This window comes from Bactrocera neohumeralis, chromosome 3 (assembly GCF_024586455.1).
Source record: "Bactrocera neohumeralis isolate Rockhampton chromosome 3, APGP_CSIRO_Bneo_wtdbg2-racon-allhic-juicebox.fasta_v2, whole genome shotgun sequence".
NCBI classification, from domain to species: domain Eukaryota; kingdom Metazoa; phylum Arthropoda; class Insecta; order Diptera; family Tephritidae; genus Bactrocera; species Bactrocera neohumeralis.
Window position 1 is genome coordinate 50539741 of NC_065920.1, and position 17169 is coordinate 50556909.

Sequence of the window (17169 nt, forward strand, 5' to 3'; positions counted from 1 at the left end):
GCGATCTAACCTCGTTTGGGTCGGTAAGTGTTAGAATAAGATTATCAACACTGGACAAACACTTTGCAGCAGGGTTCCTCCGTATCCTCCTGACTCGTGCTGGCATTGGGTCCAACCCGGTTCCGTAGGAATTTTTCTGCTGCATCTGCGCCAAGAGAGTCATACAAATTCCACCGCGGTTAGGTGTAATGCATGCAATGGATGCAGCCACCTTAAGACCTGCTCAGTTCTTAAGACCCACCGGGAATGGACCACGAGTTACGAAGCCCCAGGCTGCCAACGCACTACTGGGACCTTAGCCTCTACGGCTGTGTAACCTGCACATAGTTCGCGCACTACGCTACCACTCCACCTGCTCCGTCAGGCAACATGACTTCCACTCTGATCTTTATCACTCACAAAAACCCGCAACTATTTAACTGCAACGGACTCCAGAGTAAGATCGAGGAGATAGTTGCACTTATGAACCGGCAACGCGTATCGATAGCTGCGGTTTCAACGTTTTACGCAAAGATCGCAAGCGAGATAATGGTGGAGGCCTAGCCTTCATAATGCACAACACCGTGCAATATCGTCTAATCGATGGAGACATCGACCACAGGGATACTACCGTAGAATGTCAAGGTATTGCATTTCGGTCAAGCGATGTCGACATCGACATATGTATATGTACATACATATGTATATGTACATCTCCCCAGTTACATATTGCCCTACAAGATATCACCCGAACACGCATCACGACCTTTGGCATTCCTGCTTGTCAAATGATCGTTGGGGGTAGAGCTGGCGGAACTGATTGACGATTCGACATTCTGCACAATGAATGACAAAGCCCCCACCAGAATTAAGGGCGCCTGTAATAGCTCGCCCTCTATTACCATTGCTATAATATGATATATGTATAGCATAACCTGGCGACTTATGCTAACTCTCGCATCAGACCACCTACCCTAAATTATCTCGATCGAGAAACCTCCCGATTTTGTTTCTGTGGACAACCGTACCTTTGTTAACTTCAAAAAAGCTAACTAGGTCTGCTTCACAGAGTTTACTGAGAACAACTTCACCGCTCTTCCTATTCCAACGGACGTAAACGTTGGCGAGCGTCGATTCCGCAAGGTGATCGCAGCAGCTGCCGCTCGCTTCATTCCGGCTGGAAGAATTGCGGAACTCCGCCCTATTTTCCCAGCCAAAGCAGCTGTTTTAGCTAACGAAAACAAGCGAATGAAATGAATAGAGCACTTGAAGTCTTGCCTCCCCACCGGCGTGAGTAAGCTTTGAACTACTGTTAAGGCTTTGTCTAATCCAAAGAGACATGACGACCGACTTGAAATCCAATTCAATGGTCATGCCTCTTCGGACCCTAAAAAGTGCGTGAGCTATTTTAGCCGCTTATTTACATTGCACCCTTCGGTAGACAAAGCCAAACGATGTATTAGCCGACGGGTGCGCAAAATGCCAAAAGACCGCGCATCACTTACTTTCACTGTTGAGGAGGTGCAGAGTATCATCAACAAGACAAAAACGTCCAAATCCGTTTGCACTTATAAAATTTACATGCTGAAGCTAAAGCACCTAGGGTCGACGGGCATAAACTTGTAAATTTATGAAAACCTTGTATGTGTATTTTGACCGAATTTGTACTTAATAAAAAAATACAATCCGTTCAGTTACCTCACTTTATTTAAGGCCAAGTTTAAATTTTACAATAAAAATTTTTAAACAAAATATATATGCCAAGTACCTAATTTTAAACTAATTTTCTTCATAGATTTCATATACATTACTGAGATGTTTGGTAAATTTTTTGTGATTACACAACGATATGCAATATAAAAAATTGTATATATAACATAGTTGTTGTATTTGTAATGAAATCATAATAGCATATACACATACTTCAATTATGCACTGAAGTACATATTTTTCGAATACATACAATGATTAGCCAATTCTTTAAAATATTAAAATACAAATACATACATATGTAGATATAGAACAATAAGAATCGTTTAATAAAGTATAGAAGCGTGCTTATAGATACTATTGTTTTTTTTTTTGTGTTTGTTTTTCTTTTATTTTATTATTGTTGTTTTTTTCTTCTTCTTCATGCTTTAAAATATTGATGTTGTTGTTGGTGAAGATTTTTAAAGTGTTTGTATATATAGCTATTTTGAAATATTTAAGTGTATAAGGTTATTTATAAAAGAACAAAACATTTTTGTATGTAAAAAGGAAGGCGTTTTTAGAAGTCACGTCTCGCAAGTTGACGACAAACTTACTAAACAAAAGAATTCGTTTCATATATAATGTTACTAATTAATATATTTTGCATATGCGCACTAAATCGTTTTGAGTAAGAGCTATAAAATAATAAAAAATAATAATAATAACCGATTAAAAAAATAAAATCTGAAAAAAAAACTTCTGCACTACAGTGCACTGGGGCATGCAAAACTAAGTAGTTAATTGTTGGACACAATGGTCCGCCTATATTTTAATATTTTCTGTAACTGCACCCTGTTTGCTATAGAATTATAACTGTACTTAGTGTTTATTAAAAGTCTGTTGGATTAAAATTGCTAATTGCAGTGCATTTACTTGCTTGTATTACGCTCGTTTTTACTGTTTTTTGTTATTGAATGAATATCTTAAATGACTGCTCTGTTTTTTTTCTATTATTTTGCTGTTTTTAGTTGTTATTTTGCATATTCTTTCCCTTTTTGTATGTTACGTGACAAAGTAAATCAAAACTCGGCAATTCAATCTTTTTACTCATTCTCTCTCTCAACCAAAAAAAAAAAAAATTAAAACGCTAATATTTTTTTTCCTGCTCGATTTAAAAGAAATTGTTTCGCAGTATAATCCTATACAAAAAATAACCACCCAGCGTGCCCCCCACAAAATCTACGACCGCCTATGCCTACATACATATATAATTACTGTCACTAACGCCAAACAAGCAACATGCTAATCGCTTAGAAGCTCATGTAGCCACGCGATGTGGAACGACGGCGCGCACACAAGTACGAAATCAATACGATTAGTATGAGTGCGGCCATGGCAATGCCGACAGCAATGGGTACAATATCCATTGTTTTCGGCCCATCACAATCCATGGCTGTGGAGAAGGTGTTACGATGATCCGTGATGAATGCCTCGGTTTGTACATTGCTCAGCGTAATGGTGCCAATTACTTTGGTATCTTGCATTACCTCAGTCATGTTGAATTTTTGTGCACGTGTGCAATGGTAAGACATTTGTACCGGGGTGACGAACTCATCACCGTTGTGGATCAGTTGGATGGTCTCGTTATCTACAAAACATATTCGTTAGCAACAGTTATTTATAACTGCAAATACTTATTTACCCTTAGCATCGGGGAAGTGTTCGCTGGTGAGTGGTAAAGTAATGAAGATCTGTTTCAACTCGCTAGTCTTGTTAACCATATCGAATTGTAGTACCATAGAGTGTATGGCTTCAACAGGTCCCCAAATAATGTGAATCGTTTGTGAAATGTTGGCACAATTGGAGTCTTCGACCTTAGCATCCTTGGGGATATTGTATAAACGGGAAGCAGTTTTGTTTTCTGTAATTAATTATTTAAAAATCATATTACAAATATTTAAGTAAATATAAAAAAGGGAGGGGAAAGGTGGATAGATATCAAGGACAATTTATCCGGAGTACGGAGTTTTCAAAGGAGCAACAATGAGATTTTTTTTACTACAATCATCCCCAAGCACGAAATTTTCTCTCTACGGCACCGTGTATAAGTAAATCGAAATCACATAAATATTTTTTTCCAAATAATAATATTTATGTAAAATTAATCAAAAATTGCCTCACCTTTGGTCTCATAGGTAACATTCAACTGTGCAGCAAAGTGCATAATAATACAGCTGGAGTTCCACATGCCAATCTCTGGTGCTGGGAATGGCGCTGGCGCAGGTGTTGTTGTTATTGGCGCTACAGTAGTGGTGTTGGGTGCAGCGGGTGTAGTTGGTGCCACTGTACTGGTGGTCGGCGCTGCTGTTGTAGGTGCTGGTGTAGTAGTTGTAGTTGTAGTTGTTGAAGTTGTAGTGGTTGTCGAACTTGTGCTGGACGTCGTGGTTGGTGTGGTAGATTTCGGTTTTTCTACACCTTCATCCTTTGCAACAACTGGTGCTACTGATGCTGCTGCATCAGCAGGTAATTTTGCATTGTCCAGGCTCACATCGAGTTGGGCGGCTATATTTATAAGAAAACATATATTATATAATTATAATCAACAAATGAAACACTTCCAAAAACATATTAGATTAAAATTTGTAATAAAATAAAATAGTTAGTAGTAAAGTTTAGTATAATAGTTAATATTTTACCAAAATATTCTTAGATATTCTCTTTACGATACTATTTTTTATTAAAAATAATTATATTTTTATTTAAATTTAATAGTACAGTAATTATAGCTTTGAACTAACGTCTTTGAATTAAAAAATAATTTTAATTTCTCAGCTGAAAGAGAGTTACCCAAATGAAATCAAAGTAGGCACGAATTATGTGGGAAAATTTTTATTTTTATAAGTCACCCTGTGTCACCTGTTTATTTACATATTTTGTTGTACTAGAACAAAAGATAGCAAATAAAATCTAAAAACGTGCAAATTAATAGTTCAATATGCACATACACATAATATAATCTAGAACACAAAAACAATTTGTGAAACAAGCTCAACTAAATACGAAGTAACTGCTTTGTCTTTAAAGTTTAAACTTACTTTTTTCTAGTTCACAAAAATATTAAAAAAAATTATTTTGAACGCTTTTGTGAGAATATCTGTGTTTATAAGTTATATTAGTGGAGGCCCAGGTTCCATTTAGACACTTTAGAAAAGTATTTTCAATCTCATATATGTACATACTAAGTGTGTTGCAATCGAGCAAAACTCTTCGACTATTGTTTATTTACTATCACAGCTTTTAATTTCTACAAATATACTAATGTTATCTACATATCAAATCAAATCAGATTTTAAAATCGCATACAATTACATATAAATAAAACTTGTGACAACAACTTTTCTAGGACAGACTACCAAAGTTTAGCGAACTTTTAGTTTCAAACTTGCTATAAAATTACATTTTATATAATATGAAGGTAAAATCAAAGAAATTGATAGTATATTAATGGTGCTAAGACTGCAAATTTCAACACATGCACACTTGTTAAGCTCTAAAAATAATGTAGCTTTGCGACAGAGGGTAAATGAGAGTGATTGTATGGCTTAAGTCTTGATTTCCCTTATGCAGCTTGTTTATTTAATAGTTGTCAGTCAATATTATTATCAATTTCTTTGTGCAAAGCATTCGCACTCGGTTTTCTTCCACGGAAATCAAGCGAATCGTCGTCATCAACGACTACTTGTTGGATCAGCGAAAATAAAAACTAGTCACGAAAAAAAGCAAATAAATAAAAATAAGTAATGATCATGATTCATAGAATGTAAAACGAAACCGCGATAAATGCAGATTATTTATGTAGGTTTGTATGTTTTCAAGTGTGACTTGTTTAGCGCAGAGCTATAGTTGTACTTGTATATTAAAGTAAATTGAGTCGTCAAATCTTATAATAATGTAGAAAGCTGCACATGTCCAGATGTATGTAGGTAGTACATACAAACATATATGGAACAGATGCAAATGATGAAAATAAACTTATTTATATCAAATATGTAACACAATATCAAGATAAGTGAGAAAAGCAAAAATATAAAAGAAAAAAACATAATTAGTTAGAATTATTTTTTCAGGATTATATTAAAAAACAGTATCTTTCATTCAGTTTTTCATGGCAGTTAAGTAATTTCAAAAATATAAAAATTAATAAGAGAAACAAAATTTATATAGCGAAAATACAACAAAAGGGCGGAAAGCAGACCCGTAGAGATAAGATGTGCAACTGGCTGGTACTGACAATGAAATCGCAACAAAAATAAGAACAATAAAGTGCAAACGCAGTGCAGTCGATTGACAGTAGCAATGACCACACAAGCAATTTGCATGGGTGAATGGAGGTATGGTATTAAAGTACAGTAATAAGTATGACGCACAAAAAAGAGTTAAACCAAAAACAATAAACACAGCATATGTATATATTTTATTTAACAGCAGAAAGTAAAGAAAATAGCTTGCTGTTTTGTAGCGATTTTTTTTTTTTTTCAATGGAAAAGTAAATATTTGCATACATATTTATGAGTATTCATTTCAGAACGTTCTTATAATTTGCATAAAGAAACAAATTATAATTTTTTTATTTAAAGTTATAATATAATAATTCATACACATATACCTATATTAGAAAGCAAACTTTAAGAATATCATCTTGGGATTTTCCATTGTAGAAACAAGTAAGGAAGGGCTAAGTTCGGGTGTCACCGAACATTTTATACTCTCGCATGATAAAGTGATAATCGAGATTTCATTATCCGTCATTTACATATTTTTCAAATACCGTATTTTTGTAAAGTTTTATGCCGCTATCATCATTGGTTCCTAAAGTACATATATACTCGTATTATACAGAAAAGGCATCAGATGGAATTCAAAATAGCGTTATATTGGAAGAGGGCGTGGTTGTGAACCGATTTCACCCATATTTCGTACATGTCATCAGGGTGTTAAGAAAATATTATATACCGAATTTCATTGAAATCGGTCTAGCAGTTCCTGAGATATGGTTTTTGGTCCATAAGTGGGCGAGGCCACGCCCATTTTCAATTTTAAAAAAAAACCTGGGTGTAGCTTCCTTCTGCCATTTCTTCCGTAAAATTTAGTGTTTCTGACGTTTTTTGTTAGTCGGTTAACGCACTTTTAGTGATTTTCAACATAACCTTTGTATGGGAGGTGGGCGTGGTTATTATCCGATTTCTTCCATTTTTGAACTGTATATGGAAATGCCTGAAAAAAACGACTCTGTAGAGTTTGGTAGACATAGCTATAGTAGTTTCCGAGATATGTACAAAAAACTTTGTAGGGGGCGGGGCCACGCCCACTTTTCCAAAAAAATTGCTTCCAAATATGCCCCTCCCTAATGCGATCCTCTGTGCAAAATTTCATTTTAATATCTTTATTTATTGCTTAGTTTTACGCCCATTTTGTGGGCGTGGCAGTAGGCCGATTTTGCCCATCTTCGAACTTAACCTTCTTATGGAGCCAAGGAATACGTGTACCAAGTTTCATCATGATATCTCAATTTTTACTCAAGTTACAGCTTGCACGGACGGACGGACAGACGGACGGACGGACAGAGACATCCGGATTTCGACTCTACTCGTCACCCTGATCACTTTGGTATACATATGTATAACTCTTTTAGTTTTAGGACTTACAAACAACCGTTATGTGAACAAAACTATAATACTCTCTTTGGCAACTTTGTTGCGAGAGTATAAAAAAATAAGAAGTGATAAAATATTATACGCATACAGTTAAATAATAAATTTAATGTTATATTATTTTCAGTCAAAGCATTTTTTGATAGCTGCGCAGAGTTAAAACTTACATATTTACGTACATATTATATGTATGTAGATGTACATATACATATGGGCATTTTCACAAAAAGGTCCACCACGCGTGCAAAATTCAAACAGTTCCTGAAAACTTTCTGTTGATGAATAATAAATCTCAAATGTGTTAATTTTATAAATATAAAGGAATTTTTATTTTCTTCTAATTTTGAGCCGAAATATACAACGAATACACAAAATTTACAAAAATCTGACTTTTTTGACCAAATATACCAACGGTTTTCCTTGTTAAATTCCCTAATTCAAAGTAATACTATGATGTTTTTATAATTTAAAAATCTTCTGCTGATAGTAACATAATGTTCAACAAGCAGACAGACTGAGTGGAGATCGAATAACGGTAGTTTTTTGTGTTTCTTCTGCTTATATTCGTATGTCGCGTCCGTTACCGAAAAACATCATTTATTGTTCTCATTAGTGAACAAAGTGTTGAAGTGTAAATTGCTTTCAGACTAAAAGCAGATACATCATTTCACTTAAAAAAAGTAATAATTGGCTCTCGGCAAAAACGATTAAAAAAATTTATTGGTGTTTGAAATTCGTCGCGTCCGTTACCGTAAACCTTAAATATTAAATAAAGTTGTAGAAATTGCATAAAATTAAAATTTTATTGATGGCAAAAACGGCAAAAGAAACAAGAAAAGTAATAACAATGAAGTATAGAGAGAAAATGAAAGAAAATGAAAGAAAACGTCGAGAAATGGCAGGAATACAAGAAGAAAGAAGCAAAACGAAAGCAAGAGTACCGAAAAAGATTATCGCAAAAAAAGAGCATAAATAATATTGACAATTTGAATTGCGAAATTTACAGCTGTAAACAAACGATGGGAAAAGCAATTAAAAAAGTTGAGGCTGCGCTACCTAAAAACCTGAATAGAAAAATAGCTATCCTCAAATATTTATGCAATAAATATATTAAGCCAACAGAAACGATGAATGAAAATACAACCAAGTCATCAAAAAGCCAGATGCGCGAAAAATTAATTGAACAATTCTTTTTGCAAGATGGAATCAGCGTTCAAGCTCCTGGGAGAAAGGATACAATGATAATCAATGGGAAAGTAGCCTCAAAACGTTTTATGCTTATGACCTTAACAGAAGCATATCAACTTTTCAAAGCCGAATATACCGAAGAAAAAGTCTGCAAAACTATTTTTATTCGTTCTAAGCCAACTTACATTCAGTTAATCAATAATTTACGACACAATATGGGTATCTGTAAGTACCAAGCAAATTTTATTTTTCTACTAGAAGGCTGTACAAAGATTATACCGCAGATTCCTGCCAAAGCTGAATTATTTCTTACATCAGTTTGCTGCGACGTTATGAATAAAAAGTGCATGGCTAATAATTGTGACAGCTGTGTACGCGATATTAAAGACGATCTAGTTCCAATATAGTTTATTAATAAATTTAATACGCAAATCAAATGGAAACAGTGGAGAAAAGTAGATGATCGCATAACTTTAAACTACACTATTGGTCCATTAATCGACTTAATTCATGATGTAGAGATTCAGCTACCAGCTTTTAAAATGCATTGTTTTGTTAAACGTCACCAACAAAATTACTTTGAAACTAAAAAAAAAATGTAGCAGCTAATGAAATTGTTATGCAAGTTGATTTTGCTGAAAATTATCGCTTGACATTCCAAGACGAAGTTCAAGATGCCCACTTTAGTTATAGTTAAGAGTTTGCATTGGTTTTCATATTTCGACAGTAAATTTATTGAAGTTGCTCGGACCGCCTATTCATTAAAGAAAATAATTAAAATAGACCATACTAAAAACTAATAACTTTCTTCTTAATTTTTTAAGTCATTTTTACTAAAATGTTACTTGAATTTTTAATTTACGTTATTGGTTTGCTTAATTTTCAATAAAATTGAAGTGTTATAATGAAAAAATTGTATTTCTTTGTTCTTGGAAGATTTTGTCGCGTCCGTTATGTCGCGTCCGTATTTCTTCTATACTCAATTAAAAAAAACTAAGGGAAAATTAACATATTTCATAAACCTACGAATAACAGTCATCTGTTCGCATTTATTAATATATATATTTTTATATATATATAAATCCTTAATTTGCTGAATTTTGTATATTTCTGAATGCGCCTCAAAAAAACTTCTATTTTTTGTCGCGTCCGTATCACTTTATAATTGCTTATAACTACGTACTTATTTGTAGTAGAACCTTCCCGTATATATTAAAATCTAGTACTGCGTCAGCCCTTCAAAACAATGTCAATATATATAAACTTTTCCTTGTCTTCTTTGTTTTGGACGCACTTAAAAGCGTACGAATGTCGCGTCCGTTACCGTGAAAATGCCCATATGTATATTATGCGCTAAATACAAAGCCTTGCATATAATTCAAAATGACTTCATCATGTGAACATGTGTACATGAATTTTTTTTAGGGGAGTCCCCGAGTGATTTATATGTATAGATCGTTCTCATAAATAATTGAAATCACTTAAAATATTTAGCAAAAAGAAATCAGAAAATTTTAATAAAAAAAAGTATTACTTTGGAGGATGATTTAATTATTTACATATGTATATTAAACATTTTTTAATACAAATCAAATAAATTTATTTTAATTTTTTTACATGAATTTCTTTTCTTTACATATTTTACGAGTGTGTGTGATTTACAACCCATTCTCCTATAGTTATCACACAAATACAAAATTTCTTGGCTGAATTGACTGAAAAATATATTTTTTATCATAAAAACAAAGCAAAACAGCTGATTTTGACATTATGAGTTAAAATACTTTTGACAAATTAATTGATTGACAAATTTCATTTTAGTGAATTAAATAAATTAATTAAGAAGTACACGCATATTATACGAGGTATTAGTCCCTCAGTTCTTAAGATATACATAGATTTTACCTCCGCTCTTTCCACCAAGAAGCTGCTTTGTTGCAATCAATATCGAACCATTAGACAATATTCAGATCGGACCACTTTAAATACTTATAACTGTCATACAAACTGACGTAACAAAATCAAGATAGAGATATTTTTGCTTTTTTTGCTTTAAGAAATCAATTGTGAAGGCTGTGGAGGGCATTATAACTTTTTTCTCGTTTTTAATTGCTAATGTTATCTACACCTAAGATTAATAGTTTTTTCCATTTTGTTTTGATACGATTTACAATTTTCTTTTACTCAAAAGCCCACATTATCCAAGTTAACAAATTCATAGTTCTATTGTTTATCTTTCTACGCAATTATATTGGTTGCAGTAACGCAATATGCGTTTTCAACTGTCAACAGAATCTCTAAAACCACTTTAGATTTGTTGTAGATACCTACATAAATTCATATGTGCGTATGTAAAATTAAATGCATATACCATATTAAATTTAATAAAAAGAACACATTTTTATTAGAATTTTCTCCAAATATTTCTAGCCTTCACTTATCACAGAATGACTGATTAGCTAAAATTAAAGGAAATTACAATCTTTAGCCAATTGCGATAAGGAATGAAAGAGAGTTATTTACATTTTTTAACAAACAAAAGTAAGATAATGCACAGAAACTGGTTAGTGGGTGTGCAAAGCAATGAAAATGCAAATACTTGCACAGATAAGCATTTGTAAATGGGCAAAGGAAAACAAATAAACAATGCAAATAAGTACATATAACTGATTTTAATTGTTTGCGCAAAGATGCATTAAAGTACAACAAGTAAATATGTATGCAGGTAACAGCAGAAAAGCGAGAAGTAATATAAACTCAAAGTTTATTTATTTAACTTAAATTTATTAAAATTAAGTTGAGTATACGCTAAAGCTCAAATACAGTAATTCCATATAAGCCAGACAATGTAACAATTGTTTGTGCTTTTGCTGATAAAAACACGATAAAAGCAAACAAAAATGTGGAGAAACACGAAATTACAACTGTTGTGTTAATAAATGTAAATACCTAGCTATTTCGTTGCGAGGAAATGCAGATATGGTTATTTGTACATGTTTATACATTTTTTAAATTTTTCTTTAAATAAATTAATATTTTTATACCCTGAACAAGGTATATTAAGTTTCTAGCAGACAGAAGGTAACGTTGGAGGTCTTATTGAGCCACTAGATCGAACAAAATCAAGTCATTGTATACAAAACTTTTTTATTTAACTAGATATCTTCACGAAATTTGGCATAGACATTATTTTCATACGCTTGTTTTTGTTCTTGAGTATTATATATAGTTTCAGTGCAGACAGGTTTACTTTTTTATTGCTTTCTTTAAATTTAAGAGCTGTGAAAGCAAATATTTTATTACAAAAATTTATTTTTATATTTTGAGCACTGCTGCTGAGTTGACAATGTAGAATAGAAAATAGTAATATTATATTACTTTAAATAATATTATTTCTACGCAGTACTAATTTTAATTTTTCAAATCCGCTTGTTCCAGAAACATGACTTACTTTTTTAAAGAATAAAAATATTTTTTTTTATTACTCAACACCTGTGTCGCTTTAGAAAATATAATCATAATAGCATGACATGTGACATGCATATTACGCTAGTAAACACATGTGATCGAAAATATTTGTCAGTGAAAATAATTCCATTTTTATTTTATTGTGAAAAAAATAAAACTAAAAAAAAAAATTTTGAATTTTAAAAATAAAAATAATTTTTTTTTAATTTTAAAAATAAATATACAAACAATTATATGCACATATTTATAAACTTAACATATTGTTACTTTTATAATTCAGTATAAATATCGCAGCTAGGCTTCAGTGAAATTTCGTATGATATCACGTTTTCACTGAAACCAAGCAGTTGTTTCACAACCGGACATTTTTATATACTTACAAATTTTATTATTATTTAAACTTAATATAGTGTGTAGACACCGTTAATAAACAAAATAAACTAGTTTGCGGTTAGTAAATAATAAATACACATCAATGTTATGTAAAGCAAATTACCTTCTTAATGTAAATATTGAATAAAATACTTTTTTGCACACTACACCCACAAAACCGCTAGAATAAGCCACAACTATCGATTATCCTAAGTGCTTTATGAGAAAATACTTATTTGTATGTATGCATTGCAGCAAAAGTATAGGTACAAATACTAGAACATGTGTAGTGCTCTTGCCAACTTGAAAACCGCAAGTCTACATTTGCACTTTAGTTTGTCCAGAGTTCTAGTTCAATGCCACAGAGGCTGTGTGTAGGCGTTGGCGGCTCGACTTATGTAATGCCAACAATTTACCACTAAATATTACGCACATTATCGTCAAGCATTGCAATGACATTTAAATGCCATACTATATTTATTACTGTTATATAATAGGCAAATGCGACCAAAACTTGGATTCAATATTTATAATAAATAATATGATTTTATATGGCAGTTTCCCGTTTCTGAAGCGCCCAATTTGGCAGTTATTCTTAACATTATTGTACAGGGAGTTAGACGTGCACCCTCTTTACACAGCAACAATTAAATAATGACAACAAAAATGTAGTGTAATTGCATAAGAATGATGCAATTGCTTGAAAAGTGAATAACTACACTAATGAGTGATGAATTGAAGTACAAATGTCGTCATAAAAAAAATATGACCAAAAAATTTAATGTTTGATGAAAAAAATCGCCGAAATGATCGTAAAAAAATAATAACAGAAAAAACGTTATGTGCGACTACATTGGAGCTATAATACCCTTCACAAGTTTATTTTGATAGGATAATAGGGTATAAAAAGATATTTATACCGACCAATCAGCTTGTATAACAGCTACAAGTTATGATGGTTCAATCTGGAAGGTTGTACCGTGGGCGATCGATCGAAACAATACGCTCGGCAATTAAAGCGTTACCTTGGAAAAGAATCTATGTTAAATTTCGTGAAGATATCTTGTCAAATGAAAAAGTACGTCATAAAAGAACTTGATATTGAACGGTCAGTTAGTATGGCAGCTTTATGTTATATTCTTCCGATAAGTGAGCAGCTTCTTGGAAGGAAAACGACTTGTGCAAAATTTAAAATCGATATCTCAAAAACTGAGCTACTCAGCTCGACGCGCTTATCATTCCTATATATACTTCATAGTGTATCCGACGTTTCTTTCAGAGAACATGAAAAATAATATAGTGGGCGGTGTAAATAATGAAACCAGCATCACAGCGATTATTAAAAAAAAAATAATCGTAATATTTATACATATGTGTACGTACATACATATGTATGTAGGCAAGTACGAATCAACTTTAGTTGAATCAGCGCATATTTGTATACATATGTATGTATGTAATTCTAAACGTAATCAAAGGAAATTGAGGTCTAGCAACTCACTACCAACCGCAGCGATTGGCCGCGGAACAAAAAGTCACAAAGTGCAATGCAATAGTAATGGCAATTCATACATCCATACATACATATGTACATTTGCTTATAAGGTATATGATGATAGGCATATTTCTAACTGCAGCCGGGTGGGATTTACTTAGATACATATGTACATCGTAAAACTGCGGATGGAAGGGGGTGTTTGTTGATCTCATAGAACTGAGCTGAGAATATTCGAGACCTAAAGTCGTACAATAATAGTCGGGTATTTATGTACATTTTGAAACCATGTACATACATAAGTAGATGTATTAGGTTGCTGGCAGTGATTGGTACCAAGAACTTTCAGTAAATAAGGATTTAAGCATGTATGTAATATGCAAAATCCTATTTGACATGGCAAAATGTAATTTATTTTTTTTTTACAAAAACAGAAATAATTAAAAAATTAAAAAACAAAATCAGGTATAAAAGTATATAAAAATATAAAAAATTAAAAAAACGTTAATTTTGTTTTGGTAGAAGAAAAAAATCAATGACGTACAAAATTATTTGCATGCATAAGTATTTAAATATACGGCAGTGAAATTCACATATGCACAGACATACTTAGGTATGTACTATATGTATATGTATATATCGGGTGATTTTTTAAGAGCTTGATAACTTTTTTTTAAAAAAAACGCATAAAATTTGCAAAATCTCATCGGTTCTTTATTTGAAACGTTAGATTGGTTCATGACATTTACTTTTTGAAGATAATTTCATTTAAATGTTGACCGCGGCTGCGTCTTAGGTGGTCCATTCGGAAAGTCCAATTTTGGGCAACTTTTTCGAGCATTTCGGCCGGAATAGCCCGAATTTCTTCGGAAATGTTGTCTTCCAAAGCTGGAATAGTTGCTGGCTTATTTCTGTAGACTTTAGACTTGACGTAGCTACGTAAATAAGCAAAATTGCCGCATTTGGGGTGAAGAGCAACCAGAAGCCGTTCAAGAACTGCCCATGCATCCCGAAAAATGCACTGTTTGGTGTGGTTTGTACGCTGGTGGAATCATTGGACCGTATTTTTTCAAAGATGCTGTTGGACGCAACGTTACGGTGAATGGCGATCGCTATCGTTCGATGCTAACAAACTTTTTGTTGCCAAAAATGGAAGAACTGAACTTGGTTGACATGTGGTTTCAACAAGATGGCGCTACATGCCACACAGCTCGCGATTCTATGGCCATTTTGAGGGAAAACTTCGGAGAACAATTCATCTCAAGAAATGGACCCGTAAGTTGGCCACCAAGATCATGCGATTTAACGCCTTTAGACTATTTTTTGTGGGGCTACGTCAAGTCTAAAGTCTCAGAAATAAGCCAGCAACTATTCCAGCTTTGGAAGACAACATTTCCGAAGAAATTCGGGCTATTCCGGCCGAAATGCTCGAAAAAGTTGCCCAAAATTGGACTTTCCGAATGGACCACCTAAGACGCAGCCGCGGTCAACATGTAAATGAAATTATCTTCAAAAAGTAAATGTCATGAACCAATCTAACGTTTCAAATAAAGAACCGATGAGATTTTGCAAATTTTATGCGTTTTTTTTTTTAAAAAAGTTATCAAGTTCTTAAAAAATCACCCGATAGTACATAACACAATAATATTTTTGACTAACGCAATAACAAAACGGCACTTTTGTCCTATACAGGCATGTGCTAATAGACTTCTTCCCAATTATATGTTTGTACATATGTATATGTATGCATATATTTTTTCTTATTTACTATTTAAAACTGTGATAAAAACGTGAATAGCGAATAACTGGAAATGCTTTGTTTCTCTGTCAAAACAAAATTGGTAAAAATAGAAATTGGCAACAAATACACTTCAACGATTATATTTACCTAAGTCGTGTATAAGTATAAGTATTTATTATATACCTATGTATGTATCGAATGCTTTGTTTTGAGTTTGCGATAACAAGACTTAATATGAGGGATGGATAAGAAAATAATATGTATATTTTAACACAATTATAATGAGAAATTTTAACTAAACAAAATTGGTGCTTCTTTAAGAAAATTTCTACTCCAATTATATTTCGAAAAGTATTCGCACTAACTATTCTGACTAATATAAGAGGTTTGTATGGTAGCTGCATATATGTATGCTATAGTGATCCGATATTGGCGTCAATTTAGCAGGGTCTCGGAGAGAAAGGGAGGAAATTTTCTATGCGATTTCTCAAAAACTGAGGGGTTAGCTCACAGATATACAGTCAGACGGATAAGGCTAAATCAGCCATTGAGAAACACGAAAATACATGTAATAAAATACTTTGCAGCTTATCATTTAATTAAGCATACATTTTACATTAAAAACGTATTTCACAATAAATTAATATGCAAAGAACCTTAAACAGATAACAGCAGCAGCGCTTTAAGCACAGTGAAAACGGTGCAATTCGGCGACATTCCCGCTATCGCTACTTGCAGCTGGCCGAAGCAAACCCTTTAACTTTTCCCCATATAGTATAACTAATTAAAAGCATTGGGAGAAGGCACAACGCAAATTACAGCGTGAAAATAGAAATAAAATCAAGAAAAAAGCAAGCATATGATTGTTAGCTAAAAAAAAACATGAAAATTTGTGCACAGCTCAAAACGGATTGCGCTAATGGGCTGATATGTCCAACCACTACATTACCTGTCAGTAATCAAATTAAAGTTTTTTTTTCATATAGGCTACAATTCAAAGCTTACGTTAATAATATGTCAAGTGGAGAATATATAATCAAATTACTTTAAATTAATGCAGTAATTGACAAATAAATATATAAGTATGTACATTGTTATTAAAGTTTATTACTCACCACAAACTAGAGCGCTGCAAATACTCAGCACCAAAGTCAAAGTCAAATATTTATTATGAAACATGTTGATAGCACTAGCCAACACACAAATATTATTTATTTTTCGGCTTTCCAAATGGTGCAAATGTCAGTGTTTATGAAAACTTTAACTGCGCTGCAATGATTTTTCCAATTATTTTCCGTACTCCTTTGTATCCAAAACGTATAGCATTTAAAGTAGACGAAATACTAAAAATAACATTTATTTGCCTAAAAAATAAACCAACGTTTTAAATTTGATGCTTCTACTTTTTTTATTGGCAAAATACAATTTATTTGGTATTTTGACTTTAAATTTCAGCAAGCTCTTTAAAATTTTCTACGTCTTTTGTTCTTGCCACTTCTTTGCGTACTTCAAAAACTGACCGA

At 32.8% G+C, this 17169-nt stretch overlaps 1 protein-coding gene across 1 annotated transcript; it reads right to left on the bottom strand.

Annotated features, from left to right (window-relative positions):
* Positions 1–1668: 1668 nt before the first annotated feature.
* Positions 1669–17166, bottom strand: LOC126753387 (lysosome-associated membrane glycoprotein 1). The gene is made up of 5 exons (XM_050464786.1): positions 17070–17166; positions 16762–17010; positions 3853–4233; positions 3374–3592; positions 1669–3319 (listed from the first exon to the last, which is right to left on the bottom strand). Exons 2-5 carry the CDS (start codon positions 16823–16825, stop codon positions 2982–2984), a joined length of 1002 nt encoding a protein of 333 aa, XP_050320743.1. The 5' UTR covers positions 16826–17010; positions 17070–17166; the 3' UTR covers positions 1669–2981.
* Positions 17167–17169: the final 3 nt, after the last annotated feature.

What these genes read in the sequence shown, in the direction of transcription:
- LOC126753387 (XM_050464786.1), bottom strand. Translation starts at nt 16,825, where the DNA reads ATGTTTCATAATAAATATTTGACTTTGACTTTGGTGCTGAGTATTTGC. An exon ending in TTGCAGCGCTCTAGTTTGTG is followed by an intron (nt 4,234 to 16,761) that starts GTGAGTAATAAA and finishes TTATAAATATAG; the next exon opens with CCGCCCAACTCGATGTGAGC. An exon ending in TGTTACCTATGAGACCAAAG is followed by an intron (nt 3,593 to 3,852) that starts GTGAGGCAATTT and finishes AATTAATTACAG; the next exon opens with AAAACAAAACTGCTTCCCGT.